A 25,601-nucleotide genomic window follows, 5' to 3' on the forward strand; every position below is an offset into this window, starting at 1 on the left:
TGTCTGTGAAGGAATCTTTTAAAAATTATGCATAGTATTTGAATATTGTTTTTACTGTTATTTTTACCAGATTTATAAGCCATCTCAAACAGTTAGACAATCAAATTACATAAAGGTTTTACTCAAATAGTCAGGCATGTCATTTTTATTGCTTCAACATGAGGATTATTAGTTCTAGAGTACTTTCTATAATTGGCACTGTATACAAAACAAATTGAAAAATAGAGGCCTAAGTTAGACCCACAAAGGAAAGAGAATGGAGGGTAAGAAGCAGAAAGAAGAAAAGGTGCCATCAGGGAATAAGACTGCAATTTTGGGTTTATGTGGTGACCAAGTAAATAGTTTCATTTGATGGGACTACCAAACATATACAAGTCAATGATTAACTACTTTTAATGGCTGAGATGCCTACTAAATTTACTAGAGAAAGTCCTATTTAAATTTAGTAATTCTTTATTTTATTTTTATTTATTTATTATTAAATTTATACCCCGCCTTTCATTAAGAAAATTCCAAGGCGACTCACAATAAAATTTAGAAACACGATTATAAAAAATACAAATTAAAACATTGAGCTAAAAAGTAGAAAACCAAAACTGATTAAAAATAATAATAAATTAAAACACAAGCATAAAAACAGTACAAAATACAAGAAGCAGCAGAGGAGACAATCAAATAAAAGCCTGGGTAAAAAGCCACGATTTGACATGCTTTCTAAAAACTGTGATGGAGACTGAGGAGGGGATACCCACTGGGAGAGCATTCCAGAATCTGGCAGCAACAGAGAAGGCCCTGTCTCCGGTGCATGACAACCTAGCCTCCCTCATTGTCAGCACCCAGAGCAGAGCCCCCTCAGATGACCTCGTCAAGCGGGCAGCAACCCTTGGGAGCAGGCAGTCCCTCAGATACCCTGGGCCCAAACCGTTAAGGGCTTTAAAGGTCAAAACCAGCACCTTGAATTGGACCCGGAAACAAACTGTCAGCCAGTGCAGCTCTTTCAGGATGGGTGTGATGTGCTCCCACTGGGCAGCTCTGGACAAAACCCTAGCTGCCGCGTTTTGCACTAGCTGCAGTTTCCGGATATTCTTCACAGGGAGCCTCACGTAGAGCGCATTACAGTAATCCAGCCATGTCGTGACTAAGACATGGGTAACCGTGGCCAGATCTGCCTTCTCAAGAAAGCTGGTGCACTAGCCGAAACCGTGCAAAGGCACCCCTGGCCAGTGCCTCCACCTGAGCATCTAAAAGCAGAGCAGGGTCCAGTAGTACCCCCAAGCTGCGTACTTGCTCCTTCAAGGGGAGTGCAACCCCATCCAGAACCGGTAGAATCTCCTCATCCCGATTGGCTCTGCTACTGACCAACAGTACCTGTGTCTTGTCCGGATTCAATTACAGTTTGTTAGAGTAACTTTAGAGTAAATCATGGGAAGTAGTACTGAGTAATTTAGACAGTATATTAACCAGTGAGCTTTATAGTGGAACCCACAGTGATATCAACTGACTGGCCATCTTGATAGTCATTGAAGGAGCTCTCACAGTTTCTCATTCTCTATTGACTAAACATACAATATCCATGAGGTATTTCTGGTACAATACTTAACATGCCACTGAAAACAGTCATGAATAGTTAGCACAATAAAGGAGTCCTTACTTTAAAAGAATTTCTGCAGTCCTCAGTCCTAGGACTTTAAATTACAGTAAGGTCAGGAGGCCATTTTCATATCAGAATAATGAGGGTTTACATAATTTTCTAATTAACCATCTAAGAATTGCCCTGCTGGATGAACACCATCTAGTGCAGGATTTTATTTTCAGCAGCAGCTAGTCAGATGCCTCCAGTCACTCAAAAGTACAACATGACGATGATGGCCATTGTTGCTTGTCCCCAGCACCTGATATCCCCAGCTTAGCATGGCCTTTAGCATTAGCCAGACATTTATAATCTATTCAGCTAAAATTTCTGCAGAAAATGGTTCAGTGTATTTATTTATTTTGCTCTGTTGTCTTTAGCTCAGTACTATAGCTTAGTGCCATTTTACAACAGTGAAATATGGCCTCTGATTAAAGTCTAGTACTTACTGGGAAAACAAAGTCCTTGACCGAACTATGAACTTGAATACATATTCCAGAGCTTTCAGTGTTCTTAGTACAGGTTCACACTGTTCCCCTCTGCTGGAAGTATCCAGGTAAGTCTTCAAAACTGTCATTAGTTTTCTGAAATCAGAAAAACAGCTTACAAAGAGAAAAACTAACTTGGTCACATTGGATTTCTAAATACTGTAAAGTGGCAGATATATATAGTACATGGTGCAAAATGGCAGTCTTTGTTTTATTACTTTATAATTCAGAACAAATATTACACAACTCAGCAGGGAAAAAGACACTGTAACATGACCCTTTATTCCAAGTTATTATTTCTATCTATCACAGAATTGTCTTGGGCAGTGGCCACAATCATTTGCATCGAACAATATTACCAGTACAATGTGGGTAAAATTCTTTGAGCCCCAAAGTCCAAACTCTGCACCAGCAGTAATATACACTGCAATATTTAAGTTTTTGCAGCATGCAAAGTATTTTGGCAACAACTACGATGCAAAAGAACCCAAAAAACAAAAACAGGAGAAGATGATGTACAAGTCACAGCTATGGAGTGGGATAGGGAATTGTAGAAACAACAAAGAAACAATATAGACTCCAATTGTTTTAGAATCTCTCTGTATTGATTCCAGCAATTATACACTTATTTAAACAAATCTAAGGAAACATCCTGAACTAGATTATACATTCCACACAATGCAATGCAGACGTATCTGTATATACATCATCTCAACAAAATTTTTGAATTATATAATTATATAATGTAAGCACATTATTATAATATAATGTAAGCACTTTATATAATGTAAGGACACTTTATTAATGGGAACAACTAAAGGTTCCAGCAAGACAATCATCACCAAGTAAACTCAAGATCTGTTGGAAGGTATTAAAAAATATAACTGATGCAAATTCAGGAAGTCCTTATCATCTCGACAGTTTCCATTGGCAAATAAAGAAGTCTGTGCTTTGCATAAATGCATTCTATTAAAAGCTTTCGGTGCACTAGTAGAGTAAAAACAATTGGATAATAATTACAGTATCTTATTACTTGCTTTGTGCTTCATTTTCCAAGATAAATATAGAAACACAGAAATGTTAAAATATATTGGCCAATATCCTAACGCTGTGCATGTGCACTGTGTGCACTATGTTGCACTAGCACAAGATTGCTGTGTTAGCTGCTTGTACTAAGCCTGGAACTTGCATTTTAAATTACTGTTGTGCTAATGCAAGCATGTTTCTGCATGTGCAACAGGTGCACAACACATCACACTTCATATGTTTTAAAGAGAAATTCTGCACAACAGCGCAACTTCAAAAAGCCATGTGCTTTTGCACACCCACACAATTTTCTTATGCTAACGCAAATTTGCTCATTGTCCAAGTGCAACATTGGTCAGGATGCCAGCCATTGTTTCCGAATTAACATATAAACTTCATATGAAGCTGTCTTATCATGAACCAAACCATTGGTCCAGCTACCCCAGTATTGTGTGCTCCAGGTCTCAGGCAGAGAAAGTGGCAGAAAAACCTCTCCAAGGTTCAAGGCAGACAAGAGCCTTCCCAGCATTACCAACTGAGATCATTTTCAATGGAGAGGCAAAGGACTGAACCTAGGACCTTTGGCAAGAAAAAGTGTGTGTTCTGTTGTTAAGCTATAACCCTTCCCCATAATGATACAAATTATTGTATTGATTACTTACTTGTTTGTAAGCTGTTGTGTTATGACCTGTGGTTACAACAATAAACTTAAACTTACTTGTAAGCTAAAGTTGCACTAAAGTGCTGTTGTATATAAGCCTCCAGTACAGTATTGAAATGCTGAAATTTCCTGTCTGCAATGAGTCCTATTATATAAATCTGTAACAGATGAACAGGATTAGTGTTTTCACATTGCAAAAATAATTTGAAATATAATTTAGAAGTTTTGTGTTTTAAAAAGGCACCCTTCAGAAAACTAAAGTTTACAATAATCTATGCAGTAAGAACACACAGACCCAACAATAAAGAATTAAATCTATTAGCTAAAGAGAATGTCTTCTTCATTATGAGCCCCACTGCCCACTGAGATAATCCAGAGAGGTTTGTCTGCAGTTGCCATCAGCTCGTCTGGTGGCTTCACAGGGATGGTCGTTTTCTGTTGCTGACCTGAAACTCTGGAATGCACTCTCTGCTGAAATAAGAGCCTCCCCATCTCTGAAAACTTTTAAAAATTCCTAAAGACTCATTTTTTCATCCAAGCTTTATAGTTTCATGGTGGTTTTTAATTGTCTTTTCATTTTTAACTTGTTTTATGTTGTTTTAAACCACCCAGAAATGGAAGTTTGAGGCAGTCCAAAAATCAGATAGATATGATAGATAGATAGATAGATAGATAGATAGATAGATAGATAGATAGATAGATAGATAGCTATTAAATAGCTGTTTTTAAATATATACATCTTTCACAACAATCTTGAAACCACATAACTTATGAGTAGTGCCCTATTCATATAATAAGTGGTTTGATAAGAGTGCATAGGCTATTAATGAACAATGGAGGACATTCACCCATTTGATGGATATTTGATGTAGTAGTTCTTACCAATGCATCAAAGACAAGGATGTCATAGGTGTCACTGTGAGAATGCTCCATCATGATATTAAACAGGGCATCTAAGGTATCTTGAAGGAACTAAGCAAAGGGAGGGAGGAAATGACAAGAAGGAATAAACATTTTGATAGCTTTGGCACCATGACAGGATAGGGATGCTTTGAAAAAACATTTTGATTCCTTTAAGAGGAAAATTTCCACCTAACCCCAGGGAAAGTGTTTCATGCGTCAAAGGATCTATCCTTCTAGCCTTGTCACCTGGCACTTCACCATATCTTCAAATATTTATTCTAGTCACAGTACACATTTAACTCAAACAGGCACAGCAGTGATTTTATTTAAAATTAATTCTAAGCATGCTAGCAGTTAATAATGGAATTAAGATAAAGTGTCCTCTTTCCTGAGTGGCAAGACTATTGCTTTATCTGTGAATAATCATGGCTGTGCTGCAAAAAAACTAAACTAAACTAAACAGGTTGCTTACCTGTAACTTTTGATCTTTTGGTGGTTTGGTATCATTCACAATGTGGGGCTTTGCACCTGTGCAGCAGCCCCACGTAAGGATTCACAAGCTCCTTGCAGCACTCTGAAGCTCCATCCTTTGCATGCAGAGCGCACTCAGTATATTTGGTGCCAGAGCGTTCTGTCTCTCAGTTCCTGAATGGCCACTGTGTTAACTGGAGTTCTTTAATCACAAGTTTGGTAAGTACATCCATTAGGTGGGGAGGCCAGGTGGGTGTTGTAAATGATATCAGACCACCAAAAGATCAAAAGTTACAGGTAAGCAATCTGTTTATCTTTGTGGTGGTTCAGTATCCTTCACAACATGGGCGATTAGCAAGCTACGATATAAGGAAGTGGTTCCAAGGATGTTAAGTTAAAGTCTAATACTGCACATCCAAAACCAGCCTCAGCCATGGAGCCGATGTCTGAGGCATAATGTTTGATAAAGGGCAGGTTGGTGGACCATGTAGTGGTTTTACGAATGTCAGAGATGTTAATGCCATCACGTGAACTGCCAAGGTGGCCATGGCTCTGGTAGAATGGGCCTAGATAGTGGAAGGTGGTGTCACCCCTTGCTTCTCATAGCAGGTGAAGATAAATTGGATTAGCCATTCCGATAGCCTTTGCCTAGATACAGGCTGGCCTTTGTGAGCACCTTCAAAAGGTAACAAAAAGTCTCTTGGATTTTTTGACATCTTAGCCATGTAGAACTAGCACTCTGCGAACATCTAGGGATTGTAGGGAACATTCTAGGGGTGAATCTGGGTTCATAAAAAAAGGTTGACAATATAATGTCCTGGTTAAAGTGGAAGACAGAGGCTACCTTAGGTAAGAAAATGGGATCAGTTCGCATCACTACTTTGCTGGGAGTACAGGTGAAACTCGGAAAATTAGAATATCGTGCAAAAGTCCATTAATTTCAGTAATGCAAATTAAAAGGTGAAACTGATATATGAGACAGACGCATTACATGCAAAGCGAGATAAGTCAAGCCTTAATTTGTTATAATTGTGATGATCATGGCGTACAGCTCATGAAAACCCCAAATCCACAATCTCAGAAAATTAGAATATTACATGGAACCAAGAAGACAAGGATTGAAGAATAGAACAATATCGGACCTCTGAAAAATATACAGTGTACTGTGCTTGATTGGCCAGCAAACTCGCCTGACCTGACCCCATAGAGAATCTATGGGGCATTGCCAAGAGAAGGATGAGAGACATGAGACCAAACAATGCAGAATTGCTGAAGGCCGCTAATGAAGCATCCTGGTCTTCCATAATACCTCATCAGTGCCACAGGCTGATAGCATCCATGCCACGCCGCATTGAGGCAGTAATTGCTGCAAAAGGGGCCCAAACCAAGTACTGAATACATATGCATGCTTATACTTTTCAGAGGTCCGATATTGTTCTATTCTTCAATCCTTGTCTTCTTGGTTCCATGTAATATTCTAATTTTCTGGGATTGTGGATTTGGGGTTTTCATGAGCTGTATGCCATGATCATCACAATTATAACAAATTAAGGCTTGACATCTCGCTTTGCATGTAATGCGTCTGTCTCATATATCAGTTTCACCTTTTAATTTGCATTTCTGAAATTAATGGACTTTTGCACGATATTCTAATTTTCCAAGTTTCACCTGTAGATAATAATAGTGAACGGCATTTTGCTAACCCTTCTAGAGGTGGTAACAGCAATTAAAAACTCCGTTTTCAGAGTAAGCAGTTGAATAAGTGCTTAGGAAAGGAGCTCAAAGGGGGCTTTGGTGAGAATCAAGAGCACTATGGAGAGGCTCCAAAGCTTAACTGGTTTCCTCACTGATGGAAAAAGGTTATTGAAACCTTTAAGAAACCTCTTACAATCAGAGTGGAGGAAACGGGTCTTAGAACCCCCACCTGTATGGACTTCAGATAGACCTGACATGTGGAACTTAACAGATGAAATAGAAAGGCCAGAATGTTTTAAGGAGATAAGGTATAGGAGGACCTGATGTACAGAAGCTGGAGACAGGTCAAATCCTTTGGATTTTGCATAAATTGTAAATCTTTTCCATTTGCAGCTATAGTTGCGTCTTGGTTCCATAAAACCAAGTAAGCAAACCGTTTAATTTTTGTTTCCCAGGAACCAAGGATGGCCAAGGAGTGAATCCTAAGGGAAGCACACACAATGGCAGTCAGAAAGGAACTGAGAGACAGAGCGCTCTGGTGGCAAAGATAATGCGTGCGCTCCGTGCGTGAAGGATTGAGCTTCAGCGTCCTTTTGAGGAGTTTGTGAATCCTTCGGGGGGGGGGGGTGGTACTGAGCAGACATAAAGCCCCACATTATGAAGGATACTGGACTACCACAAAGATCAGGTCATTGTGCCTTAGTCTCCAGAGACTAAGGCACTAAGAGTCAAACTAGACATGGCACAAAAGTCATTTCTGCTTTTGTCTTCTTTTGTTTGCTTACCAAGTCTAGTTCCCCAAAGCCCACCCCCAAGTCTAGTATGATCCTAAGTAACCGGTTTGATTAAATTTTCATTTACAGGGGTCAACCACAGGTGTTCCAAATGCAGAAGCACAATAAACATACTTTCTAGAATAACATGACCCAACACAATTTTTTTTAAAAAAACTCTCATTAATAGCAAGTTTAACCCAGGAGAATGCAGTCTTATAATCTTGTTCTCATTCTTGATAGTCCAAGAATCCTAGTGTGTAGATGTTTGATTAGCAATAGCAATAGCAATAGCACTTACATTTATATACCGCTTTATAGCCGGAGCTCTCTAAGTGGTTTACAATGATTTAGCATATTGCCCCCAACATTCTGGGTACTCATTTTACCGACCTCAGAAGGATGGAAGGCTGAGTCAACCTTGAGCCCCTGGTCAGGATCAAACTTGTAACCTTCTGGTTACAGGGCGGCAGTTTTACCACTGCGCCACCAGGGGCTCTTGGTTGATTAGATAATGATTAGATAAACATTCTTTGGAAAGTGCCAGATATCACCCACGTTTCTGTAGACTAACTAGCGTATTAGTTTTATTACATTGATATCCCACCTTTCTTCCATCGTGGAACTCAAGGCAGTGCCCATGTAGTTCCTAGGCCATCACTCAGCCATACACTAACCCACTCTAGACCTGCTTCACTTCTGCAAAATGGCTGCATCATCTGCCCTCAGACCATGCCCTGGGTTTTCACAGCAAAATAAATCAAACTCATTTACCACAGACAATAAACCATTAAATGTTCAAACATCATCCATAACATGAATATTTTAATAGAAAAATACAGCTGCACTCATCTTGTATTCAGAGCTTATATCATTTTCATGTATGTTAACAGGGAAGGGTTTGATAATTGGCTGCTTTTACTATTCTCACAGCAATGTGAGCCTTTCTTATTTCTACAGGCAGAGGCAGGTTGCCTTTCAAATTGGCCTTGATATTGTGCTTACTATGAGTTAGTCAGGCATAAAGAGTAAAGTCTTGAATCAAGGGAACTATGATGGTTACAAACTGTCATGCCCAGAATTTTGATACGTTTTGTGAATGCTAAAGCAGCACTCACTGATTCGACTTTAATCAAGGTGAGTGTCCCAGAAGAATATTTCTATGAAGCTTCAGATCAAGAGAAAATGAATTATACTTGCTGTATAGCACTAGTGCTGCTGCTGCTGCTTCGGCTTGCAGTATTTTATGATTCCCCCCACCCCAGCTCCAGTACTGGAGCCACCCCGGGAGGAAAAGGGGCCCAGAGTCATGAAGAGGGGTGTGTGTGTTCAGCAACTCTCACTCATGCACCCCCTATTTTAAAAGTATGCTCTTTATATTTGAATGGAGCAGACATGTAAACAACGACCTCCGCTGACCGCATCACATCACATCTAATAAATCAAGCAAGCACAAATAGTGCTCCCTGGTGTCAATAGAACAGGGGGCAAATTTTGGAAGGAAACTTTCAGCATCGATGAACAAAATTTAGTAGGAAAAATTGGGCAAAATGCCAAATGTCTATAAAATACATTTTATTTTATTTTAAAATATTCTGAATAGACTTCGTCTATCCATGGGCTGGTTCACAGATAATGCAGAGCTAGAATTATATCAAAACAAGAAAGCCTGGCTTATTCTAACGAGAGTGTTGAAAAAAAGCCAGGATATGTACTTGAGATCAGAGTAGATCTAGTCATTCGCTTGTCTCAAGCATTCAATATTCTACTGCCTTGGAAAAAGAAAACATGCATATATTATTGGAAACACAAGTTTATGGTCTCTGCTTTCACCTCATCAGCTATATTAGGCTATTTCCCAAGTCATTTCTTGAGGGATTTGTTTGCTCTGATGAGCACGATAGAAGTGTAAGCAACTGCAATAAAACCATATATTCCTATTCTATTAATTTTTAGAATAATTGGAAAGAAACGTATATGAGAGTGCAAATCTTGTACTGTTCATACTATTTGTGTGTGATGTATACATTATTATGATGTTCTGGTCAATGACCGAAATAAAGTACTACTCTACAGTAAACGTATATGAGAAATGTAAAAACATTTATCCAGTCTGGAGCCAAGGAAACATACATTGCATTATACCAAGGCACTTTATAAAACCTGGTCCTATGAACCATGCATGCACACAACGAAAGATGGGCAATTAATTACATATTAATATTCAAAACACCTCACAATACTGAGAGTACTGGAAGTTCATAAAAATGTCTACATGTTGGATACCATATAATAAAAACAGAGGGTGAAATAAAGTAAAAGAGAACCTTCCACATTGATCTTAGTAGTTTTCTATTCAGAAAGTCCCTAAATTTCAATTATAGCACAGCTGTGTCTTTAAAAGCACTGCAGAGTAAGATATACCTTCACAATTTCTTCCCCATCCACAATCTTCAGTTTTTCTAAGTTTTCCTGCAAGAGCTCTGGCTTCATACGCCACTTCAAAAGGCCCAGTAAACCGACTGCAGAAAACAGAAGAAATATATTCAAGGACAGAAAGAGAAAATACCTTTCAAGTGCAACATAAACTTCTGTGTCAGAAGCTTATACTCTTACCATTTTGAGTTAGCTTGGTTGAACAAACAAGGGTTGATATGGCAAAGGAATCTCTTAAACTTGCTGAGAGCCCTCCTACACTGCTTGAACTCCGACTTAATGTTGAGAACTTAGAGTCTACATGATGACGTGAGGAAGGCAAACTCAGATAAGCACTAGCATCCTCCATTTTCTTACTATCACCCTAGAAAACAAGGCAGTTGTGAGATTCATGGGAATAAGTTCTACAGAAATGCTATAACTTTGCAACACTCTTTCACACTGGAAGCATTTTAAAAATAAATATTTTTAAACGACTGGATACCGAGAACAAGTTAAGAAATTACACGGAACCAAGGTTAAAACTTGATTCCCTCGTGATGTACTCCTAGCCCTGGGAGTACATGCTTCCCCTCCATTGGCCATTAGGGGTGAGCACAAAACCAGCTGGCCCGATTCAGTTTTGCCCCCTTTGACTCCAGTTCAGTTCAGCACGGGGGGATTCATGATGGTTTTTTTTAAAAAAATCACTTTATTTTTTGTACTTACCCCCTCTGGGGGGCTTCTCCGTGGCTGCAGGGGGGTACATGGATGTTCCCTCTCCCCCCACTGGCCTTCCTTATGTATAAAAACACCCAGTTCAGGTGATCTTCAGCCCTTTCCAGGCCTTGCCCCAGTTGTGGTGGCCACTTTGGAGGCCGCTGCACATGCGAGATGGGCCCTTACTGCATAATGTTGGAGGCATGCCATGTTATGATGTCATCATGTGCATTTCTCCACCCTCACTCAACATGATTGACTGGCACTGGCTAGGTGTAGGCAGTCCACACAGGTAACTCTGCTGAAACACTAGAGTGAGCTGGAAAAACATTGCATGGAGTGGCCATTTTGGTAGTAGGTCCTGTCAAACGTCACCTGTAGTTCTGCCCTAAAGCTACAATCATTAGTCTGTTGGGCAAAGACAACAGTTTGTGCACACCCAATCCTATGGAACATGTTTTCAATGGGCACAGAAGTGAACAGAAAGTTTTTACTACTGAAATTTGTCAAGTTGCACATCTTATTCCTTCCCAGGCTCTTCTCCTTGGCCCTACCCAGAGACTAGAATTTATGAAAAACAAAAACAGGCCACTATACTGACCATGACTTCCAGTAAAGTTTCATAATTGAGCACCATATCTCAAGAAGGATATTGTAGAATGGGAAAAGTTGCAATAGAGGGCAATCAAGATGATCAGGGGCCTGGAGCACCTTCCTTATGAGACTAGGCTACAGCGTCTGGGGCTCTTTACTTTGGAAAAGAGGCAACTAAGAGGAGACATGATTGAAGTTATAAAATTATGCACAGAGTGGACAGAGAGAAATTTTTCTCCCTTTCTCACAACATGAAACTGAAGGTCAAGAAATTTAGGAATGACAAGAGGAAAAACAGGTTGCTTACCTGTAACTGATGATCTGGGAGAGATCCGTCAACATCCATAAGAATGGGTTCTGTGCCTGCGCAGAGACCACGCGGTAGCCATGCCTCAGCTTGTCGAGGCGTCCAAGCCCCACCTCCACGCCGCTCGCGTGCTATTTAAGGGCTGGTTGGACGCCATCTTCCTCAGTTCTTTGGACGACCGCCGCAGAAAGACGACCATCCGGGAGTGAAGGTGAGTTCATCGAGGAAAAAGGTAAAAACATGAGGTAGGATGGCCTACACAATCAGACGCAGACCAGATAAGCCCTACTACAGAGGGGAGGTTCGGGAGGGTCTTATGGATGTCGACGGATCTCTCCCAGATCATCAGTTACAGGTAAGCAACCTGTTAATCTGGGTCGAGATCCGTCGAGAGCCATAAGAATGGGTGTTTAGCTAGCTCCCTCAAGGGGGAGGGTGCAGTAGAGGCTATTGTAACACCCTTTTATGAACACTCCTCCCAAAACTAGCCTCCGCCGCAGAGCGTATATCTAGAGCGGTGGTAAGTGGTAAGTAAACTTGATGAGTTCGACCAGCCAAGAGGATAGTCTCTGTCTGGAGATGCTTGTGCCTTTGTTGGAGCCCTTGTAGGCTATGAAGAGGCGAGAAGATGAGCGAATGTCCTTGGTCCTGTCCATGTAGTATAGCAGTGCTCTCCGGACGTCCAGAGCATGCATAGAGCGTTCCAAAGCGGTAGAAGGGTTCTGGAAAAATGTGGGGAGGACAATATCCTTGTTAAGATGGAAGTCCGAAACAACCTTGGGTAAAAATGAAGGGTCCAGGCACATCAGGACCTTATCTGGGAAAAATCTAGTGTAAGGAGGATCTACCCACAACGCAGTCAGCTCACTCACTCTTCGAGCTGTCGTTATGGCCACCAGGAACGCAGCTTTCAAGGAAACGAGCTTCAGGGGAGCAGAAGCCATAGATTCGAAGGGGACCTGTGTGAGTGATGAGAGAACTAAGGAAATACTCCAAGTCTGGACTGGAGCTCTGATGGGAGGATATACATTAGAAAGGCCCTTTAGGAAGGCTTTACTTTGAGGGTGCGAGAACAAGGTCTTTCCTTCATAGCCTGGATATCTGGACAAAAGTGCTGCCAGGTGGACCTTCAAGGAGACATTAGCCAGGCCCTGAGACTTCGGGGAAGTTAGATACAGCAGAACATCTCGAATCGTAGCACACATGGGGAGGAACCCCTGTGTCTTTGCATAAAGTTTAAACCTACACCATTTACTAGCGTAGTTACATCTGGTGGAGGATTTTCGCTGGTTGAGAAGGATACAATCTAGCATCCGATTAGCCAGGCGGTGAGATGGAGAGCTTGAACGTCTGGGTTGTAGACCTTTCCGTTGTCTTGGGATAAGACGTCTGGAACTTTTGGGAGATGGAAGAAGCGACCCTGGGACAGTTTGAGTACTTGAGGAAACCATGGTTGGCGGGGCCACCACGGCATTACTAGAATCCCCGAAGTGGGCGTGGCCAGCAACTGGGCAACCACCCGTTTGAGTATAGGATGTGGAGGGAACATGTAGGGTGTTTCCCGAGTCCAATCCAGTTGGAAAGCATCCCCCAGGGATAGAGGATCATGTCCCGCCCTGAAGCAAAAGCAGACACATTTCGTGTCCTGGGCAATCGCGAAGAGATCTATAGTTGGCTGCAGCCAGCGGCGGAACAGAGCGGATATGCAGTCGTTCTTGAGAGACCATTCGTGGTGACGTTCCTGTAGGAAGACGCGGCTGAGGTGGTCGGCCAATACGTTGTCCAGACCCTTGATGTGTATCGCCCTGGGTGTGACCTGGTGCCAGATACACCAATGCCACAGTTGAACACTTAGGGCACACAAGCTTCGAGATACCGTACCCCCCTGGTGGTTGATGTATGCCGGAGCTGTTGTATTGTCGAGTTGCACCTGCACTATCTGGTCCTGAACCAGGGGCAGAAAAGCCTACAGAGCCTGAAAAGTTGCCAGGAGCTCCAGGAAATTGATATGGAGTTGGGACTGAGCTCTGGTCCACCTTCCTTGCACTCGATAACTGTTGCAGTGCACTCCCCAACCGAGGAGAGATGCATCGGTTGTCAGCCAAACCGTAGGAGTTGGTGGCTTGAAGAGTACGCCACACAAGAGGTGTTTTGGGGTGGCCCACCAGGTCAGTGCTTTGAGAATCTGCAGGGGCAACTCCAAGCGTCTCCACTGCCTGTCTCGAAGGGGATGGAAGACGGACAGGAACCAGAACTGAAGCTTCCGCATCTTCAGGCGAGTATACGGGACCACTGCTGCACATGATGCCATCAAACCTAGGAGATGTTGTATGAGACGGGCCGGCTGCCTGGGCTGACGCTGGAAGAGAAGAACCAGAGTCTGGATGTCGACGAAGCGGTCCTGTGGCAAGTATGCTCTCTGAGCGACTGTGTCCAGGATAGCTCCAATGAATGAGATCCTTTGGGATGGTTCTAGGTGGGAGTTCTTCCAATTGACCTCGAGCCCGAGATCCTGGAGAAGCGATAACACGTACTGAATCTGTAAAAGTAACTCTCTTTTGCTGCCTGATGACAGCAGCCAATCGTCCAAGTACGGGTAAATGGCCACCCCCCCCCCGGGTCCTGAGATGGGCAATCACCACGGCCATACACTTGGTAAATACCCGGGGGGCGGTGCACAGTCCAAATGGTAACACTGTGTACTGGTACACTTGATCTCCCACAGAGAAGCGGAGGAACTTCCTGTGATGTTCCCTGATGTTGATATGAAAGTAGGCATCTTTCAAATCCAGAGTTGCAAGCCATCGCTCGCCCTGGAGGAGAGGGAGAATCTCTTGCAACCCCATCATGCGAAACTTCCTTACTTTGACCATCTTGTTCAGGTGGCGGAGATCCATTATGGGGCGGAGGCCGCCATCTTTCTTTGGAATTTGGAAGTAGCGGGAGTAGAAGCCCTCCCACCTGCACACCCACGGCACCCGGGTGATCGCACCCTTCTGCAATAACTCCTGCACCTCTGTTAGAAGAGTTTCCGAGGGTGGAGTAATCCTCATCCCTGCGTAGTGCGGAAGGGTCTTGAACTCTATTGCATAACCTGATGAGATAATTTTCAAGACCCACCGGTCCGATGTTATATGGTGCCATGCAGGGGCATGGCTTGCCAGCTTGGTGTTGTTGCTTGGCATATGTAGTAAGGCCCCTGCTGGCGGGGATGGGGTGTGGAGAGGTGTCCGTGGGTGGTCCTGACTCTCAAAGACGCTTCTGGGAGTTGGGTTGCTTAGCTTTCTGGGACTGGGAGAACTTGTTCTTGCCTTGGTAGGTGCGTTTGTTATAGGCGGGGTATGACCTCCTGAAGTCTCGCCGGTCTTGTTGACGGTACAAAGGTTGTTGTCTTCCCGAATAAGAGCGATACCTGGGGTTGTAGGAGGAGGTGGAGGCTTGAGTAGTAAAAGTCTTGGCAGTGAACTTCGATTTCTTGAGTTCTTCCATTGTTGAGTCCGTAGCCTCGCTAAAGAGGCCGGTGCCGTCAAATACCAATCCCTCTATTTTCTCCTTCATATCCAATTGGAGGTTGGTAGAACGCAACCAGGCATGCCTGTGGAGCGTCACCGCAGCTGTCAAGGAGCAAGATTCGGACTCAGCTAAATGCTTCGCGATGCTCAGCTGCTGTTGCGTCAGATCTGCTGACTTTTCAAGGGTCTGTTGGTACTTCTTTTTAAATTCCTCAGGTGGTAAAGAGACTAGGTCACCCTGAAGGGATTCCCAAATGCTGTGGCAGTATTTAGCTGTACAAGCGGCATAGTTAGCGACCTTGATTGAGAGACAGGAGATAGAGTAAATCTTCCTGCCCAACAAGTCCAGTTTTCGGCCCTCCTTTTCAGGGGGTGTTGAGTAACGCCGTCCCGTCTTGGAGGAGGCAGCACAATCCACTACCAAGGAGTTCGGCGCAGGGTGCTTTAAAAGATAGGTGTTGCCTTTTTCTTGCATGCGATACAAGCTTTCCAGTCTCTTGCTTGTTGGTGTCGAGGTGTGGAGCACCTCCCATGCGCATTTGGCAGCTCTCCTTATGACCGGGAGCATGGGTAACGCTACCGGCTGGGTAGATTGTGACTGCGCCATAAAGTTGTATACTGGATCGTCAATCATGGAGAGTTGTGCGCGAATATCCAAGCCCAGAGCCTCCGCCATGGAATGTACATGTTTGTGGTATGATTTCATCTCTTCATTAGGTGATATGTAAGTTGCGGGAGGCACATCTACAGGTGGGTCCACAAGCGAGTCTCTATCATCCGCATCCAATTCAAAGTCAGAAGAGCCATAGTGATCAGATTCTGAGCGCGCTGGTGAGGCGAGCGGAGCCGTTTGGGTTTCCGTGGTGACATTACACGGAGAACAGACAGAGTACGTTTGCGTACTCGCTGAACGTACGTGGGGGACCCCAGTCTGGGTGCTTTGTTGTACAGATTAAATCCGTGGCGTCTGGGAAGCCTTGGTCGCATAGGATGGGAAGCGCGGAGGCAGAGAAGTGACTGCCAGAGCCGATGCTAAGGGGGTGAATGGTCTCCACCGTCTAGCCTGTTCATCAGCATATGGGGCACCCGGGGACTCTGTATCCATTCTACTGGCAATGGGAGCAGCAGCCGGGGGCTGGTGTACAAAGCCACAAGCGTGCCAAGACGAACAGTCATGTAGATGGAGGGCAGACAGTGCGGTTTCCGGGGGTAGCGCGGTGGCGTTTGGATCAACTGTTGAAGCTGGAAAACCTGTAAAGGTAGATGTCATGGGAGTGGTTGAGGTGGAGTCCAACACTGACAGCAGAGTTTGTTCAGCCAAAGGGTCCAACGCCATAGTGGCGGCGGCATGAGTCGCATCCTCATCTACTTCAATGGTCTGTACTTGGATTAGACAGCTAGGAGATACTCCTGTTGACATCGAGACCCGAGGGGTGTGGAGACTCGATGTTGGCAGCATCACATGTCGCGGTCGTGGAGAGGTTGGAGCCGAGGAAGCTATCGGTGTTCTCGCAGGAGACAGAGATCTGGCCCTCGATATCGAACAGAGCGGTATCGAAGGGCGTGGTGCCGTCGCCGTCGAAGTGCTCGGTAACAGTTCCAATGCCGGGGAGCGGGCTAATGGCACAAATACCTGAGAGGTTGGAGGAGGCAACGGGGTGCGTGTGCGGTCGACCGTCCTCTAGCGCTTCGAGGGAGGAGATCCAGGGGACAGGGTGTGGTGCTTCAACTTCCGATGCTTCGACGTCGAAAGCAAGTGCTTGGAGTGGAGTTTCGACGGCTTTGGTGCCGGTTCCGATGTCAACGGTGGTGTCAAAGTTGAACGGTTCAGTGTCGTCCCCAAGACCGATTTTAAAGATTTCGCCCGATGAGAGGTTGAAGTCGAGGGAGATGCCCTAGCAGCTTTTGCTGGCGACTTCGACGCCAAAGCCGACGAATGCGGCTCGCCCGGTGTAGAGGGGCTCAAGACGTTGTCATAAATCGCCGCCCTCAGGCGAAGCGCTCTATTCTTGCGTGTTTGCTTGGAGAAAGATGAGCATATTCGGCAGGTGGAGACATTGTACTCTTCTCCCAAGCATAGTAAACATAAGTCATGCAAGTCATTAGAGGGGAGCTTGGCTTTATAGCAGTCACACCTTTTGAAGGACTTTTTCTCCTCAGTCATGACGGGTCGCGCAAGCAGGTAGTCTGGGCCGTTCCGGGTTACAAGAAAGCCAGAGAAGTACGTCAGCCAGAAAGGGGTCAAAAACGTCGCCAAAGATCGTCAGACAGTCCAAAGTCATACACAGATTAACAGTGCTCTTTTTTTTTTTTTTTTTAAAGGAAAAACAGAAGAACTCATGGAGGAAGTAACCGACAAGAGGCAGCAGACCAAAGTCAATATGCTGTGGCGGTCGGAAAAGAACTGAGGAAGATGGCATCCAACCAGCCCTTAAATAGCACGCGAGCAGTGTGGGGGCAGGGCTTGGATGCCTCGACAAGCTGAGGCATGGCTACCGCGTGGTCTCTGCGCAGGCGCAGAACCCATTCTAATGGCTCTCGACGGATCTCGACCCAGATGTACTTTTTCACACAGCGCATAATTAATCTATGGAATTCCTTGCCATGGGATGTGGTGATAGCCATCATCTTGGATGGCTTTAAAAGGGGCTTAGACATATTCATGGAGGACAGATCTATCAATGGCTACTAGTCTGGTGGCTGTGGGCCACTTCCAGCCTCAGAGACACTATGCCTCTCAATATCAGTTTTAGGGAAGCAATGGCAGGAGAGGGGCAATGCCCTCACCTCTTGCCTGAGGGCTCCCCAGAGGCATCTGGTGGGCCACTGTGTGAAACACAATGCTGGATTCAATAGGCCCTGGGCCTGATCCAGCAGGACTGTTCTTATGTCCTTAAATATCTTTTTAAATGTAGTAAAAACACCTCAAGGTGTGGAGAATGTAGGTAATAAATACATATATATGAGTAAATATATAACAGAATGAGCATAATCTAGAACAAATTAAGTCTAAGAGAATAATTGAGAATTTGAGCATAAATGTTGATAGATCAACAGAAGATTGTCACTAGATTATGCACAGCAATATTAAAGTCAATATAATGAACAAGACAATTATACCTTTAGGACTGCCAAATCATGAAAGCCATCAAGTAGAGTTGTCCCATCCTCCTTCATTAACTTTACATAGGCCATTGCAAAGTTTTTTTCTCCTTTGTCCTTAGCTGCACAATATGGAATTTGGTGTTAATTGTTTTCTAAAACGTACCTAGCCTTGTACATTGAAATCAGAGAATTAAATGGGTTACTTACACTCCTGGGATGACCGATGTCTAAATGTAAAACGCAAATGAATCTTTTGCATATCTTCAATTGGCAACGCTACCTATTTAAACAAAGAACTGCTAAAAGAAACAATTCTTGCAATAAAAGGAATATGTTGAATACATAGAGGAAAGATATCCTCATAATTAAAAGTCATGACTGCCAAAAGTCCAACATCTATCCACCAAATGCAATGCACTGTGGCCATTTTTCAAGACCCACATTTCATTATTTGCCAAATGAAACTTCTTAGCAAATAGCATATAATCAGATGGCAGATGGTATGCCTTTGAAAGAATTTCACATTTTAGTGGAGAGTCACAACACAGATGCAATTATTGTTATTGCATCATCATCATTACAGACAGCTTCTGATCTATTTGTCACATCTTTCACTGATTAAAATAAATTCGTTTAATACTTGATACAACAGTATTTTTATGCAACCTAGCCATTCCCAAAAATGCTGCAAGGAGAAAATAATACCTGGCCTGGTGCATTCCCCAAATCCAGCTGCAATATTTTTGTTAATGGTTCTCATCAGTGTGATGGTAGAAGAACATGCCACCATGCTCATGCAAGTTATTACCAGGAAATGATGACAGAATTTTGGAACATACCAGTACCAATACCAAGTCACCTTTTTTTCTTCAAGGCAGCTGCAGCTCAGAATAGCCAGGCGATTTTACATGGAAGAAGTTACTTATCATAACCAGCCTTTAGTATATATCAAGGATCATGATTTTCATTCATCATAGGTAACATCACCTATAGAGACTTCTCAGCCATGTTTGGGCATTGCTGATTACAATTAAAACAGACTTTTGTTAACCACCCCTTTCAATTTTCTTTTTCCTAGAAGATTACAAGCAGTAGTTAACAAAATTCTGAACACTTCATTTCATTATGAGCTTAAACTAGATTTTCTTTGGTTCACCATTCACAAACTGGTCACTGTTTAGGACACAGAAATATTTGAAGTAATAAAAATATAAATGTGTTTTAGTACTCAAGTATATCTTTTATTGTGCATTTTTTGCCCGGCTGCTCTCTGTCTAGTCTTGCCAAAACACCTTAATGGAATTAAACTCATTATCTACCTAAGAGCCACATTATGACAGTAATTTTCTATAGTGCTCTCTCTTTAAAAGGAGCAGATTTACAATAAGCTTTTCTAGTAGCCTAAGGCCATTTTGTAATTATTTCCATCAAACCTTCCAATAATTTGCTGATTACAAGTTGCATGCAAGCTACAGAGATGTCTATTAATTCTTCCTTAACAAGGACAAACATAATGGAAATAAATGGTATGAGATTTGGGGGTGGTGGAAGTTACTATATTTTCTTCCTTTCCTTGGTTATTTAACTACGTGCTTGTACCATATATTAAAACGGACAATATTGTAATGAAACACATTGGGAGAAAATGAAATGAAACAACCTCTCTGTTATAATTATTGTTTGTATTTCGATTGCATCTGTCTTGCAGGTTCAGGGCATGTTCAAATCTGTATACTTTTTCAAATAGAAAAATTACTCATATTGGTTCTAGGCAATAAATGCAAGCAACTCTTTGATTGCTTGAAGTCCTTCTGGTGTATTTAAAAAGCCTGAGAGTGAGCATAAGCAGCAGTGCCTTAGGTTCCTCATCAGGAAAGATTCTAAAGAGGGAGCAGAAGGCACCCCCCACCTCTTGCCATACCTTTAATGTCTCCATCCAGCGGGGCTGTTTGACTTGGTAGTAGACAGCTGATTTGTATTCACTCATGGGCTTGTCTCCAGCTCCTAAGCAAATTGCATTCTTACACAAAACAGGAGAATAGAGAGCAGAGATATGGCTTCTTAGTTTCCATGTACGTGTCATTTTCATCACCCAGTTACATTTTTGGTTTGTAATACTGCTATCCTTACAGCCTGCTCTAACTCTGGGGCTCTTTTCTCTCTTCCTGCTTCAGAGGGGGTAAGCACACAGCCTCTAAGTGGGGACAATAACCATGCAAACTATACAGCTACCTATTAAAAGTAGAATTTGTTCTTGTCTTAACTTTTGCACTAGTATAGGAAACATGCTTATTCAATATGTAATCTTTAGTGAAGAATATTTTTACATTTTCACTGAAGTTAGGAATGGTACTAGGTTAGTAAGCCAGAGTGGTGTAGTGGCTAGAGTGCTGGACTAGGACTGGGGAGACCCGAGTTCAAATCCCCATTCAGCCATGAAACTAGCTGGGTGACTCTGGGCCAGTCACTTCTCTCTCAGCCTAACCTACTTCACAGGGTTGTTGTGAGGAGAAACCTAAGTATGTAGTACACCGCTCTGGGCTTCTTGGAGGAAAAGCGGGATATAAAATGTAAAAATAAAATAATAAATAAATACTGACAACAATGTTCTGTCTCCATAAGAGTGGTCCCATAAGGAACATCCCCAAATAAGCTCGGACAATGCATGAACTGGAGGATTCCAGGTATAGGGAGCATTCATTCCTTGATCACTGTGGCACTTTCTCTAGTTGCCACCATCATCTGATTATCAGCAGTAATGTTTTAATTATTTTATGCTACATTTGTCCATGCAAACTCATTCCTTTCATGGTTAGGATTCACCATTCATATAGAAAAGGTGTTGTGTAGCCAGTCATTAAATGTTCAATGGCACATAAATAGCACTTATTTTGAGCAAAAGTAAAGAGAGGATCATTCAGATTTTCAAATAGGTAACTCTGCATGCAATGAAATAAAAAACTTCAAAGTGAAGATTGTTAAAGGGATAGCTCTGACTCATATCAGATCACAGTTTCTCCCAATGCACAGTGGAACAATGAGATTGCACGTCCCCACCCTGCTCAATGGGCACATCTGTTCCACTGGACATCCACACATGGGCAAAACATTTCAATACTATGTGCACATGTAAAATCTGTGCAAAATACATGTAGACATGAAAATCACGATCAAGTTCTTTCATACAAACCAATAACTGATCACATATTTGAGCCCACACAGACTGGATTCTTCATGTGTCCTCTATCAATAGAGCAACACAACTGTATTCATTTGTTGATCTAGTTCAGATGTCATGCAGAGCAAGGACTGAATCCTGGCTTTGTGCAACATTTCCTAGCCTCAGGCACACACACTCCCTTCCTTCGCACATAAAAAGAGGAAGGATTCTACTTCTGCTTAGAACAAACTAGATTCTGTTGTGATGACTGAACGAGGCAATCCTAGCTATTCTATCCAAAATTTGCAAATAAAACATGATCTGGAGCTATATGGTTTATGTTTCTTTCTTGGATCAATAATAAATTAACAAAAATCTTTTGGGAAGAACAGTTTCTGTATTACATTTGTATTATTGTTAATTAGTGAAGATTTGTTGTATTTAGTTTAGTTATATTACTTTATAAAACTACAATAAAATATTTTAAGTAACACACTTTTTCTTTTTTGCTAATGTAAAAGAAAACATGAAGAAAATGCAAGTATTGGGGTACACCACACAGATCAAGAAAGATACACAAGTAGGAGATGTGGAACAGTACATGCTGATTGTATAAACATCTTCTGGATATGCAAGATCATTTTTAAAAATATTTGAATGTTTTGTTGTTTATTGAAAAAAACATGGGATATTGAATCCAGAAGGATCGTATGGTGGTCCAACTGAGTTACTGAGGTGGGGTAGTCTAAATGGATTGTTTTGAGGTTGTTTCTGTCTATTTAATAGCAGCTAAAATATTTATTTCTAGCACCTAGAAAAATCAATGATACCCCCAGTTTTAGACAGATTTTATGGAAACTGGGAAATCGTGGCAATGACTGAAATAACATATGTTCAGATTCATGATTGTGGTAGAAAAAGCAAATATATAGAAGGATGGTCCTTTCTTGCAGTCTTTTGGGATGATAGATTCCCTGGTAATATTCCTCCATACACACTGTTCTCTTTAATTTAAAATATGTGCAATTGTACTTATTAGGCTAATTATGATGGTATGATTACTACTTATCTTGTTTTGTGTGTATTCTTCTTTGTCACATTTTATTGCAGTCTTTTATATTATTATTTTGTAACATAAAATTAATGGTATACTTCCAAACTGATGTTGTGCAAGTGGAAGAATGTCCTACTTGTGCAAGGGAAGGGGGAAGGGCATTTTTCAGTAATGCCCTTCCTTTCCTTTGAAACACCAATGCGCCCCTGAATATATGTGCCTCAGGGATGGGTGACCCTCTGGGCCATACATCCATGTACCATCACAGGATGCAGAGGGAAGTTGGGGGCATCATGTCACTAAAAATTATTCCCCTTGCACAAGTGTTAAATTGTTTTACTTGAGAGATGTTAATTTGTATATATGTTAGCCTCTCTGCCTCCCCGTGTGTGTGTGTGTGTGTGTGTGTGTGTGTGTGTGTGTGTGTATCAATAGAGAGAGTATCCATTCATGGATGTCCAGTGAGAGGATAGGCAGAATGGGAAGATACTACTCTCACCATATGTAGAAAAAAGAATGAGGAGAATTTGTCACCCACATCGGCTCTCTATCAGATTAATTTTAGATAAAAAATGGAATACATTTCAATGAAATCTCTCAAAAAACATATATAATCCTGGACCAACTGTGTACTGTCTCCAAAAACACCTTTTCTATAATAAAGCAATCATTTGTTTTTCAAGAGTCTTATTCTTCTGGAACCTCAAGAGAAGATTCAAAGTAGTAAAAAGGGGAACTCTTTTTTTATTCACCACTGCTCATTTGTCAAAATATTTATCCATTTCCTCAGTTCACATTTCTGTGGTTATACACTGAGCTTGCAAGAGAAATCCTTCACAACTAAGTTCACTTTTACATACTGAAGTCTGGAACAGAAGCTACTAAATGTACCAGTAAGTGAGCTGATATTTAACCTTTTATGTTTTCTGTATACTCTGACCAAACACCAAACATTTTAAAGTGGCATTTGTTCACGCCAGTCAGCATTTTGCACCGATATTAATATCCCTCCAAGTTACAGAGGTCAGACAATAATACATCAACTAGCTTATTGTTGATGTAACAATATAGTTGATGCCCTTGTATTGTCAAAGCAACTTTGTAAATAAACTATACTTTTAATGTTTAATTACCACTTGTGAAAAAATGTATAACAATAGTTATAAAAATTATTGTCCTAATGTTATCAATATACTCCATCACACCAGAATTCTTTGAATTCTTCTACCTAAAATTCCAAAAGTAAAAATGTACAGCAATGTATTCCAACTAAGCCAGGTGGCTTACATCTATGGGCCAAGCTACATGTGCCATTTGAAGCATTCTTAGCCCTGTTGGGTCAAGTTTTCTTTCGTTACAAGCAGTTGAATCAGCTCCCACCCCCTGTAGATCAGGACTGTGGTGGAAAGTAGTGTCACAATTCTGATCCAAGGGCCCTCAATCCACTGACCTGGGTGAAAGGCTCCCATTGGACCAATGAGAAGTTTATCTCAAGGCAAAAAAGAGAGTCTCTGTGGCTTGGGACTGTGACAAGGGATAGGGTTTTTAAAAACCCTATTTCTCCAGCCTGATCTGCAAGGTGGGTCCAAATCACGCTGCTTTTAACTAAAGAAAAATTGAGCTCATCTGGGCTAATTATGATTTAAATGGCACATGCAGTTGCTTTAAATGGCCCTATATGACTTTAATTATGCTTCAAATGGCCCTATATGAATTTTTATGGCTATATCAAGCTCAGACCAATGCCCACAATTCTGCCCCCAGAGCTGCAGTAGACTCCCAAGGAGCCCTGATGCTGCGAGCAATTGCACAAGCAGCGTGATTTCCATTTCCCCCTTTACAGCAAATGAAGAAGCCAGTGGTATTGCTGCTTGTTCAGCCACTCTTTTAGAGCAATGTCAGAGGTGCTTAGGAGTCTGCAGCAGTTCTAGGGCACAGTGTTATGAAGACGTAACGCTGCACATCACATGAGCCACCCTCTCAAAAGATATATCATCATTGGGACAGGACAGGTTTGCATATATAAGCCTATCTATGCACAATTCTGTGGACACAGGTTCTGGTCAAGTGTTACATACATAATAACAGAGCAAATCCCATAGGTTAAAACCGCAGAACATACATATCAGAAACTGCATTTGCTGTTTGGGATACAACATTGTGCTTGTTGATCTCTGGTACATGGTATCACTTACTGGTATCACTTTTCCTTCTTCATCACAGACACAAATGCTGACTTCAACATTTCTCTGAGTGGCTTTATTAAACTTATCCAAGTCTCCGTATAACAAGGTGATGTAGATGTCATTTCTAATATCACCTATGAAAGAGATGCAAATGGTTAAATATCAGGATAAAAAGGAATGCAAGCAGTTAACAGCACAGAACACATTAAAGTGGTCTTGCAGGCTCATTGATATATAGAAGTGTGAAAATTCAAGGGGGAAATGAACTTCAGCTCTGATGTTTATTATCAAACTTTATCATGTTGTCAGAAAAGGGCTTCATGCTGTTTCTCCATCAGTATATAATTCTCATCCTGCAGTGACCCCTTCTGGTGAAGCACAGAAGGCACAACAAATGTGGAAGAGCCATGCAGCCTTGCAGAAGAATTCAAATAATTGTCCAACTAGTACTGTGTTCAAAAAGGGGAAACTGTGTTTGACACAATGAGAGTCTAAAAGAAGCTTTTGATACGACATGTGGATCTACTGTTCAAAGAAAAAAAAGCCAGAAATCACATTCACTGCTGCTCACAAGCCCTTTGACACAGCCAGCTCCTAAAATAGCCCTTTAAAGCCCTACTTTCATATTTCAGCATCACAAATCAAAGCAATGAGCCACCAGTGTAGAAATTCAGAGAACATTCTGAAGTCCCCATAAGGTGCTACCACTGTGAGCTATGAGGGATGTCGAAATGTGCACGAGCCAGTTTGGAATATCCTCTGGGAAGCGCCGAACTGGCTTGGGCACTGGGATTCGAACCGACTCAGCAGGACACAGAGCGGTTCCTTTAAAAAGCAGGTAAGAAGCTCCTTATCTGCTTGCCCCCAGCCCGCCGCTCTTCCAGCAGCAGTGCCCACTCTC

The 25,601-nt window shown here is 42.2% G+C and overlaps 1 protein-coding gene across 4 annotated transcripts in view; it reads right to left on the reverse strand.

The window, feature by feature from the left end:
* Window positions 1–25,601, reverse strand: part of DOCK2 (dedicator of cytokinesis 2) — a 422,720-nt gene that overhangs the window by 342,789 nt on the left and 54,330 nt on the right. For all 4 annotated transcript variants that reach the window (XM_053294951.1, XM_053294952.1, XM_053294953.1 and 1 more), the window contains 9 exons: window positions 24,710–24,834; window positions 20,222–20,320; window positions 18,508–18,580; window positions 18,316–18,419; window positions 10,264–10,447; window positions 10,072–10,169; window positions 4,688–4,777; window positions 3,863–3,963; window positions 2,080–2,214 (listed from right to left, as the gene is read on the reverse strand). In XM_053294951.1, coding sequence (XP_053150926.1) covers window positions 2,080–2,214; window positions 3,863–3,963; window positions 4,688–4,777; window positions 10,072–10,169; window positions 10,264–10,447; window positions 18,316–18,419; window positions 18,508–18,580; window positions 20,222–20,320; window positions 24,710–24,834 — 1,009 coding nt within the window. The remainder of the gene's footprint in view (window positions 1–2,079; window positions 2,215–3,862; window positions 3,964–4,687; window positions 4,778–10,071; window positions 10,170–10,263; window positions 10,448–18,315; window positions 18,420–18,507; window positions 18,581–20,221; window positions 20,321–24,709; window positions 24,835–25,601) is intronic.

Source organism: Hemicordylus capensis, chromosome 2 (assembly GCF_027244095.1).
Source record: "Hemicordylus capensis ecotype Gifberg chromosome 2, rHemCap1.1.pri, whole genome shotgun sequence".
Lineage (NCBI taxonomy): Eukaryota > Metazoa > Chordata > Lepidosauria > Squamata > Cordylidae > Hemicordylus > Hemicordylus capensis.